The sequence below is a fragment of the Rosa chinensis genome, chromosome 7, assembly GCF_002994745.2.
Source record: "Rosa chinensis cultivar Old Blush chromosome 7, RchiOBHm-V2, whole genome shotgun sequence".
In the NCBI taxonomy this organism is placed as follows: Eukaryota; Viridiplantae; Streptophyta; class Magnoliopsida; order Rosales; family Rosaceae; genus Rosa; species Rosa chinensis.
This window is the reverse complement of record NC_037094.1, coordinates 2,614,650-2,627,148: the sequence shown is the minus strand read 5'-3', so window position 1 is coordinate 2,627,148 and position 12,499 is coordinate 2,614,650. Positions and strand designations below refer to the sequence as shown.

General features: G+C 36.0%; 1 protein-coding gene and 1 long non-coding RNA gene across 5 annotated transcripts; one reads left to right on the top strand and one right to left on the bottom strand.

Annotated features, from left to right (window-relative positions):
- Window positions 1-418: 418 nt before the first annotated feature.
- LOC112176343 (ABC transporter A family member 10) lies at window positions 419-5,964 on the bottom strand. Of its 3 annotated transcripts, XM_024314211.2 has the most exons (18): window positions 5,754-5,964; window positions 5,314-5,653; window positions 5,114-5,196; window positions 4,830-4,983; window positions 4,225-4,344; window positions 4,012-4,121; window positions 3,715-3,873; window positions 3,428-3,590; window positions 3,196-3,321; window positions 3,015-3,101; window positions 2,518-2,864; window positions 2,138-2,341; window positions 1,925-2,034; window positions 1,733-1,817; window positions 1,476-1,604; window positions 1,250-1,355; window positions 1,040-1,128; window positions 419-911 (listed from the first exon to the last, which is right to left on the bottom strand). In XM_024314211.2, the coding sequence occupies exons 1-18, from the start codon at window positions 5,829-5,831 to the stop codon at window positions 588-590; spliced, it is 2,814 nt and encodes a 937-aa protein (XP_024169979.1). In that variant the 5' UTR covers window positions 5,832-5,964; the 3' UTR covers window positions 419-587. The 3 variants fall into 3 exon arrangements, with proteins under 3 accessions (XP_024169979.1, XP_040367750.1, XP_040367751.1); XM_040511816.1 differs by lacking the exon at window positions 3,715-3,873; XM_040511817.1 differs by lacking the exons at window positions 419-911; window positions 1,040-1,128 and having other exon boundaries at window positions 1,247-1,388.
- Window positions 5,965-8,006: 2,042 nt separating this feature from the next.
- Window positions 8,007-11,960, top strand: LOC112180000. 2 transcript variants are annotated; one of them, XR_002928024.2, is made up of 5 exons: window positions 8,007-8,278; window positions 9,946-10,059; window positions 10,468-10,622; window positions 11,057-11,295; window positions 11,512-11,960. It is a non-coding gene; the product is annotated as an uncharacterized LOC112180000 (long non-coding RNA). The 2 variants fall into 2 exon arrangements; XR_005802844.1 differs by having other exon boundaries at window positions 11,057-11,960.
- The last annotated feature ends 539 nt before the right edge of the window (window positions 11,961-12,499 follow it).

Genomic DNA, 12,499 nt, shown 5'->3' with positions numbered 1-12,499 from the left:
CTATAAATAATATCCCAGTAGTTGGGAGTATTTCTGTTGAGATTATCTCTAAAGAGTTTCAATTTTCTCAACTTTTCTCTTTCTGTTTTTAATTTTTTGCTAGTATTTTTGCAAATAGCAAGTAACTCTAGTCTGTCAACAATCGAAATTATGAATAGTAAAATAACTGTTTACCTTTGAGTATAGAGGATGAGTTTATACCTGCAAATGTTTAGACAAACAAATTCAAAGCATGGGCCCACTACGCTCCGTCAATTTTCTTTTTACTGAAAGGAAAGATAAAAACTTGAAGAGAAAGTGAAACTTTGCTAAAGACAAAATGTCCTTAAGTGTCTAAAAAAAAATGTAGTGGAGTTTTTTGTGTTTTAGAGTTTGGTCAAGGAGGTGGGTGTAGTTTACTTTAAAAAAAAAATAAGTAGAGTGGAAATGTACGTTATTGAGTAAGATTACAATAATATCCGTATTTGACTAATTATAAGTATGTCCATCAATATATAACTATTTACAACATGGTGCCAATTTTACACTGCATATATATTATCGGTATTATGAGCTTAATTATTACATGTACAAGACCATGACTTCGATTATTCGATCAAATTGTCTCTACTTAAGACGTTGGATTCAAGCCTTTTGGGTGCACTTGCAACCTTAATAAAGACATCCTCCAGAGTAGTGTCAGCCAGGCCCCAAGCATAGACTGTGAACATCTTCTTTACATGCTCCACTGTCTGGAAAACATCTGCAATTCTGACCTCACTTTTGGGAAACTCGAATTTTTGTGTTCCGGCGAGATGGTATACCCTGTTGGCGTTCGGGGCGAGTCTCTGTACCAGACTCTCCACTTCTTGGTCATGACATGAATCTGTTGTGATTGTGAACACATATGATCCTCCATATCTGCCCTTCAACTGCATTATATTATGCCATATTATATTACCACAATGAAATTCATGTTGTACCACTAGTTTTGACAATGTCTTGTCGTGTTTTACTGTGTTCGTGTCTTGTTGGGACTTTATAGCGATCATATGCGTACCTCTTTTGGATTTCCTATGCACTGCAGTCTTCCGTCTACAAAAATTCCTATTCGATCACACAAGAACTCTGCCTCTTCCATGGAATGTGCTGATTATCAAATGCAGATAAACACAGAATCGCAAGTTAATTACTTAAGGAGGTAACTGATTGAGCTCACTAATATGTTAGGAGGAAGGAAGGGGGAGGGAGAGAGGGAGAGAGAAAGAACTGGTTAATATGATGACACGGCCTTGCTTAGCGAGCTTTACAACATTCCATAGAGTGTTTCTTGAAGCTGGATCAAGTCCGGTACTGGGTTCATCCATGTAAACAGCCTACATATATGGATTGGATTAATGCGCAATTACCTAAAAAATATAAAGATAATTAAATTAACAAGTAGCTTTGCGTGATTAACTGATCAGCAAAGATGTCGATGGTGAAGAGATACTTACTATGGGATTCCCTATGAGTGAAATAGCGACGCTAAGCCTTCTCTTCATACCTCCACTATATTGCCCTGCTCGTTTGTCAGCAACCCCACCATTAAATAGATTCAAACTCTTCAAAGAATCTTCCACTGCCTTCATCATAAACAAAACTAGCTTATTCGGCAAATAAACAACATCTACATGCACATATAAGTACATACATACAATCTTACATCTTATGGTATCTATAAATATACAATTATTGACTGTATTGGACTTACTTTGGTTAAGTCAGAACCTTTAAGGTTCTTAAGTCTGCCGTAAAATAGTAGATGCTCTCTTCCTGTTAGGGTTGCCCATAGTAGGCTAAGTATATATATACGTCCAAAAAGAAAGCAAAACTAATCAGATCGAATTGAGTATCTAGAAGAAAGGAAAGGAACCACGAAAATCTTATGGAAAATTCTGCTTACTCGTGCTGTGGACAAACACCAATGCAGGAATATATTTCATTCATTTGAGTTACAAGGTCCAAGCCCTGAACATAGGCTGTGCCAGTAGTTGGCTTTGCGAGACCAATCATCTGTCCAAAGATATGTGATATGAAAATTCATTACCTAGATTAATACAGTGATACAATACAGAAACACACAGACACACATATGATCATGAATAGTAGTACGTACCATTTCAATAAAAGAGGTCTTCCCTGCACCACTAGGACCAAGCATACCAAAGCATTCCCCTTGAGGCAAAGCAAGAGACAACCCTCTCACTGCAAATTTCTCAGGGTTTCCATCTCTTCCTGGATACACCTTCTTTATGTTGTCACATATCACAACATGACTTGTATACTTTGCTTCTTCCATCAGCTTCTCAACTTTTTCCTTCTGAAGGAAATAAATTAAGCAACCAATTAATTAGTACTGGAACTTCAAATCCATCGATCATGCATAAAAGTTATGTTATTTTTATGTTACTAGATTTAATGGTCCTGGCCATATTCTAGAGTTAAACCCTGAACCTAAATCAATTATTTTGCTTTTGTAAAAAAAGGTTTACTTGCCTCTTGAGCGACATCAGGTTTCTCCATGTCACCAAAACTTTTCGATCCACGCCTTTCCATACTAGGGATTTGGAAAGCTGGTGCTTTCTTTCTTGGCAAGAAGAAAAGAGGAGATTTTCCACATGTCACAACTTGATCTATGTAAAATGCAAGAAGCAGCAGCACTGCCCACTCTAATAGCATGATGGTCAAGACGTCTCTCATACCATTTGCGCTATCATTCAAATTCCCCCAACCCATACCACCAGTCTTCGTGATTTTCGCTTCGGAGGTATATTGTCCAAACTCGTATAAGCCTCGGTACAGAGAGAAGCCAGGATATAACTCTAGAAGAATGATCCACGCTTCTGCATAAGTGCAATTTTAACGCAAATAGTTCATTAGTTGATCATGATCAATCATCATCATTTTTTAATATTGAAAGTGTAAAGTATAAACTACATAGAAGTGTCAATATACTTCATCAACTTTCGTCAGAAATATTAATCTCCACTTACTAGACACTGTTTGATCACCATCGAGAAGGTTCTCAAAGAAAGAGGACCCGAGAAGCCCGCTACCAAAGACGAAAAGGTAAGCTACAACTGTGGTCATTAATATGATTTCATTTTAGACATAAGCACGAAATAGACATGCAGCACGTTCCAACAGATACAGTTAGTCAATACTATATCAAACCTGTAGCAGCCCTAGTGTGCGAGAACATTGACGACAAAAGAAAAGCCAGCGCTATTTGCAAGTTTACAAAGAAGAAGTAAAATATAAATTGGAGGGAGTAGTCATGTTCGTAGAAGAAATGTAAGCCTGCAGGAAAAAACTGTATACAAATTAACTTCAACCAGAGAGAGATATATCACAAGTATGAGAAATTCTTCGGCACACGCATGTTTCTCATAATTTACGTACGTACCTACAAGTGAACCAAATCCAACAAAACATATAATGTAGAGTACAGATATTGCAAGAAAATAAGAATATTGAATCATCCAGTAAGGCCCATCACCGAGGCCATGCATTTTCATCATCACTCTCAGTCTTTCTTGTTTTTCATAAACCAGAGACGCCAACACAACCTACAAGTATCCATCTTATTAGCAAAAGCGAAAACTTACATATATATACATATTAGACTTAATTATATATATTGAAGATGTTTTAGTATATACTTATATGGATCATGAACATTATTAATCTTACCGGGAACAGCTGTAAAACAACCCATGAAAACAACAATGGACCTATCAGTGCCGTAAAATCAGGAAGGTTTAGGGTAAAACCCTTAGGCATTTCCTTAACAAAGTCGAACATAATTTTTGTTTCATTTCCTTTCACTAACCGAAGGTAGGCGTTTGATGCCTGTGAATATATATATATATATATATATATATTACAATTGTTAGAAATTAGAACCATTATTGATCAATTAGGTCTTTACTGAGTAGACGAACATTGCTTATTGCAGTAATTCTTAAAAGAAAAGAAAAAAATACATACCATATTGACCAAGCGTGGAATCCGTTTCAAATTCGTATTGTCGCCCTGGTTTGAATCGTACCATATGGTCACATTGTAAGTATTCTCATCTGAGTTTGAGATATCATAGGCTGCAAGAAAATTTTAACTGTCATATTGCCCTACATGATAATTAGTTTATGAATATTGTGAGACAATGAAGTGCATGCATGTAAATTAAGTGGATTAGTTAACCTGAAAGTGTGTCATTAGCTTCGCTATGTTGATTCCCCTTCCTCTGACCTTTGAACAGTTCATCATTTATTTCAGAATAACTACTACGCCACAATATAAAGCATCGGAGACATTCAACCTCTACATGATTTTAGACAACAAAATTAGCTAGGTCAAGAATAAAAGTTCAACTAATCAGCATGCGGTGTGCAAGTGTGCAACAAATATTATAAGTGTGCCATAAACATTATACTGTACACAATTACAAAAAGTCTACTCCACCTTTTATCCATGCACAAGATAATAGTGATTGGTAAAATTTTGTTTTCAGTAGTCGGTTTATATAGTTTATTTTTTATTTCGGATGTAAAGGCTTTGTTTCCCATCCTCTTTAACTATTTTATTTCAATAAAGTCTGAAAACTGAGGCCGGAGACTATGCCTTTGGAAACTAAGCAGTTTCTAGCCAAAAAGAGAAATTTATACTTCAATCCTCGTGTGCTGTAACGACTGTCTACTCCAATATCGTTCATCAGGTTGACTTCATCTTGTAGTCAACTTGATCAACGGTTAATTATAGCTAGAGAAAAATACCACAAACAAAAGCAAGATCTCAAGAGTTTTTACCTGTTTTTAATGGCTCGTTATTTGCTAATACTTGAACTGGAGCACTGATGACCCGATCTTCATCATCCTTGCATTGATTCTGCAGATAAAAGTTCCTGCGATCTGACTCGAAAGCAGGATCCATATAAAATTGTGATGCATCGTAGTGTGAACCCTGGACATATATTCAGAATAAAGTAGCTCATAACAATTAGTATTTACAAAATACAGTACGTATAAGTACCAAATAGAGATAGAAACCGGCCAAAAAAAAAAAGGAGAGAAGAAGAGATATGGCAACATACCAGGACAAATTTGGTCCAATCCGTAAGGTTGCCGGAGGAATTTTTCGGCAAATCATCGGGAGGCAACATGTTTGAACCCAATTCTACATTACCATAGAATAAAATAAGGTTAATTAGTCAGCGATTTTTATTCGTAATACGCCAATTACTATAAATAACACGTCAGATATGTGGCAAGATGACAATGCAAGGATTACTACCTTGTCCAAATGTCTGGTTATTCCCGGTGATAAGTATCGTCACAGGGCAAGTGCCTTCCAACCAGCACTCCTCATCGGGCTTGGGATCAGGGTCATCGCTTCGGAAAGAGCGAGAAGGGGCTCCTGGTAGTCTTACCAAGGGAGGCCATTCCGGAGGAGAAGTGATTGCACACTGTTGAGCAATCAGAGTCTCTGGACCCAATAGCCTTGGCCTCTTCTCGCATGCCGTTATGGCAATTGCGACCAACTTGTTATCTATCAGGAATTGGATAACGGCGAAGAATATGCAGAAGAAAACTGGTATTAAAATGAGCGCAATGTTGGCGCACATTCTTCGTTTCTACATGAAAAAAAAATTCCTCAACAATATATACCATGTTTATTTATACTCAAAAAGATTATTTCACCAGCATATATAGCATAGAAATGATGAGAGAGACCTGAAAGGTTAAGTTCTTTCTGAGCAAAGCATTGGACTGAACCCAGAAACTAGCTCGGCTACCAACAAATTCCGCCATTACTCGATCTTCGAAACAAAGGGAAATCCGTTAACTTGATACCCAAGAAACCCAAATTTGTATGTTAACGTCAAAGATTCAGAACTAAGTTTCAAAAGAGAAAAGAAAGAAGAAGCTATATTGTGAAAAAGGAAGAAAACCCGGGACTAGCTATACCCTCGCTTTAATACGACATGCATTCTTTTGTTGCTATATTAAGTATGTTTCTAGAGGTAAAGCCTGATTTATTGCGTTTTGACTCTCCATTAACCATCACAAATGAAATCCCACTTTAAAAAAAAAAAAAAAAAACTGTTCATTATATATATGGCGTTATGGACGGCCAAATGATCAGCTTTTCTATGATGCCTTTAATTTCACATCACTATCTGCAATAGTGCTGTGCTGTTACTGGCTTACATTCTTTGATCACATACTCCACACCCAATTGTCTGGTAATTGTAGTGGATCACACCCAAATTTGGCCAAACACCATATACTAATTATGCTATTTAATTACTAGAATTTTTGCTTCATATATAGAAACAATACACAAGTAATTGGAAACAGAGAACCAACATTGCAAAGTACCAATGAACTACAAGTATCTGAAACAATATAAGGGGTCAGCTTAAGCTACTAGTTTATTAGTTATAATGAAAAGTATACCTTCCATAAGCAACAATGCGTAGGAAATAGACTTTATCAAAATCGACCGTAGGATGTTATCATGATAAGAATAAATGGTTGTGTTCAAAATTTCAGCTATTTTCGTCGTCGTTTGGGTTTCGATCTAGTAGGTCAACCCTAAATTTTAAAGACTACATAAAACTAATATGCTCATAACCGCTCACTCGTAACTTATTTTTTGATCTGTAAACTCTCATGCTCTCATGGGTAGAAGCTATATCAAGTAATGTAAAAATTTCTGAAATTTTATCTCCTCAAGGGTCGGCTCCCCTTAGGGAAGTAGTAGCGTATAAAGGGTTGACCGGTTTTTGGTACAGACATCTGTGTGAAATAAGTAACACACACAGAAATCCGTGTGAAAAGAACCATTCGCTACAGAATTCTGTGTGAAAAACTCTATTAGCTACAGAATTCCGTTACAACAAGTGTTTATTACAGAATTATCTGTGAAATGAGCAACACACGAATATCTGTGTGAAATGAAAAATTAGCTACTAAATTCCGTGTTAAAAAAATAGAATAGAGACAGAATTCAGTGTAAACAATAATTAACATGACAGTTATATATTACCAAGATAAATACACACGAAAATCAGTGGTAAATATATATGTATTTCACACGGATTTTCGTGGTAAATTTTTTCCCGCTCACTTTTTTGGAACAAATTCAATTTTCCTCCCGTAGTAGTATTACACACGGATTTCCGTGGATTTCTTAAGTGCATACACACGGATATCCGTAGCAAAGGTAAATGTATTTCACACGGATTTCCGTGTGAAATAATATAAACACACAGATATCTGTGCATAATGCTACTTAAAACCTGAAAATTTTCCACAAAATAACAACACACAGGGATTTACTGTATTTAAAAGCCACAGAAATCCGTGTGAAATACTAACAGATATGTAGCTCACACGGATTTTCGTTGTAAATTTTTTTCCCGCTCACTTTTTTGGAATAAATTCAATTTCCCTCCCGTAGTAGTATTACACACGGATTTCCGTGGATTTCTTAAGTACATACACACGGATATCCGTAGCAAAGGTAAATGTATTTCACACGGATTTCCGTGTGCAATATTATAAACACACAGATATCTGTGTATAATGCTACTTAAAACCAGAAAATTTTCCACAAAATAACAACACACATGAATTTACTGTACTTAAAAGCCACAGAAATCCGTGTGAAATAGAAATACTAACACACTACTAGAATTTACCCTTTTAGTCACAAAATTATAGGTGACAAACCTTAATTTTGTGACCTATTGTAGGAATGGGTCACAAAATTTCTAATTCCGTCACCCATACTTTTGTCCTTTGGAACAACAATGTTCCACCTTTATTGTGACGGAGTGCCTATAGTTAGTGTCGAAATTTTTTGACACTAATCAGTTTTTTTTTTTTTTTTTTTTAAGGGAAAGCAAAAAAGATCCTAATTAAAGTTTTAGACTTTTAAGGCCTGGGTGGGAAATTTGCCGCCATTCGGACCAGCCGAAAGGCTGGGCTTCAAATTGCATTTTTCTTCTGTGCTCTCACATAAAAGGAAAAGAAAAAAAAATTAATTAGAACACTGCCTGAACCTATTATCTCGCGCTTTCAATCCCTACGCCGTCAGTACTCATAGACCTTTTTACTCTCCATCTCCATTACTTTCAACTCACAATCTGAATCTCCATCATCGTTTCGCCGCAATCTCTCTCTCAGTCTCCCACCTCGCTGCCAAATCTCCATTGTGGTTGATCTGTGGTCTCACATTTTTCGAATCTGTGGTAAGTCTGCTACGAGATCTGCTTTCAAATCCTTATAACCGTTCACTTTCTGAAGATTCATCTCTTATAACTTATGGGATTTATTTCTGGAGATGATTTCTCCATTGTTGGTAATTCGTCCGTCTCTCTCCACAATTTCACACTCGTCGCGAAATTCAATTTCAAATCCTTATAGTTGGTCATTTTTGTCAAGATTCATCGATTAGAATTTATGGGATTTATTTGATAAGATAGATTGCTCCTTGACGAAACCCTAGAATCCTTCTTCCTCTTTGGAATTTATTTATCTGAATCTTCTTATTAGTCTTAAAATGTTAGGCCTTTTCTCTAAAGTATATGTATGGCTTTTTGTGAAATTAGAAAGGATCTTGGGCAAATTCAATAGTTTTGTTAAGTTTCTGTTGATAATTGCAGATGGCCAGGTATATATTTTGCCTTGTTTCATTTTTTTTTAATTATGCAAATAGAGTGCCAATTTGCACTGGCTCTCTCTCTCTCTCTCTCTCTCTCTCTCTCTCTCAGACTTTAAATTGTTTGCTCAGACTTTAAATTGTTTGCTACATTAGGTTCTTGATATAGACGCTGGAATGATCTTTATGAATCAGTAGCCATAAGGGTGTCCAATTAATAAAGAAGCTGTACTAATCCTTGCTACCCCGAATTTTCTTGCCTTGATTGATTCACTTAATAGAGTAGTACATAAGATCAATTATTCTAGTTAATATTGCATTATTTATGTGAGAAGAAATGGCCTGTTCTCAGTTTCCTTGATTCTCATCACCCTGATATACCTGAGCATCGTTATCCTCCTCATTGCATTGGTGATACTAATGAATCAAAGCTAGTTCCAGGTACTAAAGTTTTGTGCTTTTCGGCTTTTGTAATGTGTTGTTGGTCCAATCAAGGAAGGTAACTGTGTTAGTCTTGACTAAAATGCTTGGATTTAAACCTACCCTTAATTGATATGAAGAACTGCAGTGGTTGGAGAGTGAACCTAATGTGACACTCCAGTGTAAAGATTGCATTGATGGGTTTCTTGGTTCGATTGAGAAAGACGGTTCTAATGTGTTTGTAAATTGTGTTGAGAGCAATCAGATCAAAACTATAAGCATTTACCAAACCCTGAAAGTGTTTGTTTACTTGTGAGTTTGTGCAATTTGTATTTTATATGTTTTAGTTCGTGATTATTTGTTGTTTCTGGGATTTTGTAAGTTACTGTTTTTGATGCCCTTGGTGCTAGGGATATGCACAGATATATGTGTGCTGGATCAATTGGTATTATTGACATGGTTGATATTTGGGAACGCATCAATTGCTGACATCTTGCTGGAATTAATGTCCTTTCTCCTTATCTCTAGAGTTTTCTATTTAGTTTCATCAAGTAGTTGTAACAGCCTAAGTTATTGCTGTATTAGAGTCCCAATGAGTTCTCTAAGCTGCTATAAATTAAGCCTTGCTAATGTATTGCTCCTCATTGTACGTTCATACAAGGGGACATTGTGGTGGCTCGTTACCCCTATATGTCCAAGATGAGTTGGTTGCTTGTTGCTAGGCTCAATCACTGCAGCAACGAACAAAACCACTGGTTTTTTTTTTTCCACTTGTGTCTCTCATACTTCAATAGTTGCATTTATATTTCAAGTTTATTATCTTTGTATCTCTTGCAGGTATCCTCCACTTGGGTTCCTCATGCTAAAATCTGCCATTACAACAAGATGGTATTGTCTCCTCCTTTCCTTCAAAGGTTCAGCAAAGGAATATTATCTATCGACAATCATGAGGTATTTTACTTTTTATTTTTATTTTGGTGGGTTTAGGGTGAGTGTGACATTGACATGCTGTTATGACCAGCATCTGACCATTTATCCCTGCATCTTGATTTTTTGGGATCTCTGGCTCCCCTTGAAAAAGAAATAAAGTAAATACTAGTGATCTAATAAGAATCTGGGGGTATGATGTCGATATTGCAACATTGGTGGATGAATATTTTTTCTTCTTGTTTTGCATTTGTATTATGTTCTTCCCCTTTCCAATTATTAGCCTTTCATTTCCTTTGGGTTGAGGCCTTGAGGGACGGGCGGGGCAGGTGATTGTTGTGGTGTCTAGCTATTGCTGCTGGTTATGGCAATACTAATTAATTAACACATTTACATATCCATATTCCTCATCAAAGTTCTTTTTCTTTCCAGGATATCATTGCAACTGGTGGGATTGATAGAAAAGTTGTGATCTTCGATCTACAGTAAAACAAAGTCCTATCTACTCTAAGTTGTCATTTCGGCAGGGTCACCAGTGTTAGATTTTTGGGTCGTGATATCTGATCATATATGGGTTGTCCCACAGAGTAAGCTGCATTTATTTTGTTCTCTTTTGTTTTCATACATCTATAATACAATTATTTCTTGTTATCTTTATTATTTCTTTAGTGCTTTTATTAGCTTTGCATCTCATTAGTTTGTTCGTTCACCTGGCCGCTAATTATTCTGCATAATGACAGCTTAAAAATGGGGTGGTTGATTGACATACAGATCAACAAGGATTTAAGTGGAAAGGCCATATTTTGTTATATAGCTTTATGCAAGTTAACTTGGTTGGTCATCAACCTATTCTAACAAAACAAGAAGGGTAGGAAAACAAGGAAACAACTAAGAAAAAGTGGGATTCAACACAGTATATGCTTGTAAAAATGTGATAGCTTAGGTTTGGAGACCGTAAGATATTTTATTTAGTATACTCTGATCTTTCATTGTCCTAACATTTTTCTCCTTGACGTTGCAGAAGGTTTTGTTAGGGAAACACGTTGATGATGGGGATTATTACTGTCAAGACTTTGGCGAATCATACAGCTGAGCTAAATCAGGTTTGACTTGACTTAACCTCACTGGAAAATGTTCCAAGTTAAAGCTCTTCAACTGCACATAAATGTAGGGAGCAACGAATCTAGAAAAAGATAGATGCATTTGATCTTCCAGTTGTATGTTGCCAAATCTATGAAAGATGTTGTAGCATATCCCCAGGTACTCAGTTGTTTTTACTCTGTCACAGTCTATACCTTTACACCTGTATTATTTCTCTCAAAGGATTATTTATTTTCTTTTATTTGTTTTGTTTATCTCAGAATGGTGTTCCGATCCTTTTATTTGTTTTGTTTGTCTCAGAAATGATTATATATTATAATTTTAGTATATTGAAACAAAATTAACATCATAGATTAAATGTTAACTTATGTGTAGAAAAATCTGATTGGAGAGTTGATTAAGATCAAGCAACAGTTGGCTGAGTCTGAGGGTACCCCATTCGAAGATGTTATAATGCCTATCCCTCTGCACTCAAATCTCTTGGCTAAGGAGCTCGGAACTGTGAAGGCTAAGATCATTCGAGGTGTGGGTTATGGTCTTCAAAAGGACACATTTTGTTCTTCAATCCCTACATCCACGTCTAACCCAACAAATGCTCAACTTATGAGGTACATTGTTCTACTGGAAGAGCGATTTGCTTCTCTTGAGGGTGAAGAACAACCTCTTACACATGATGTGGATGAAGAGGGTGGTGAGGAGGGTGATTTGGATGTGCTTTAGGTGTTGATATCCTCGTTAGTTTTTTGCAAGTTATATTTTGGATGTACAAATGAAGCCATGATATTTCCAAATGCATATATATCCCTTAATTTAGGGCTTTGGTAGGTTTTTGGGTCTTCGATGTCCGTATTAGCTTTTGTTAGGATACAATTTGGATGTAAAAATGATGCCTTGAAATTTCAAATGCATCTAGCACTTGATATGTAACTTTTCAAGTTACTATCTTTGTAAAATATTGCCTATTACTTCTTGTTGTAAAGTGTTGATCATATATACTATATATTGGAGAAAAAAGTTTGTTTATCACCCATTCCCAAAATTAAAAATTAATATTTTATAATTAGACTTGAAATTAATTTGTCACCAACAGTACTGCATTTGGCAGGTAAAAATAATTTTGGCACTAAAATTTAAAAATGATTCAAAAATAGTGACGAACTAGTTTTGTCACCAATATAGATAAATTTGGCGGTAGAAAAAAATTGGGGGCAAAAGTAAAAAAAAAAGGGTAATATTTGAAAAAGAATGGGTGACGAAATGTTAGAGATTGGGTGACTAATTTATTTCGTCACCCATACCCATTTTAGTGACGAACTTAGCATTTCGTGACCTAAAGGAATCAGTCACGCACTATAGGTGACGA

What these genes read in the sequence shown, in the direction of transcription:
- LOC112176343 (XM_024314211.2), bottom strand. Translation starts at nt 5,831, where the DNA reads ATGGCGGAATTTGTTGGTAGCCGAGCTAGTTTCTGGGTTCAGTCCAAT. An exon ending in GAAAGAACTTAACCTTTCAG is followed by an intron (nt 5,654 to 5,753) that starts GTCTCTCTCATC and finishes TTTTTCATGTAG; the next exon opens with AAACGAAGAATGTGCGCCAA. An exon ending in TTGTTTTACAGCTGTTCCCG is followed by an intron (nt 3,591 to 3,714) that starts GTAAGATTAATA and finishes GGATACTTGTAG; the next exon opens with GTTGTGTTGGCGTCTCTGGT.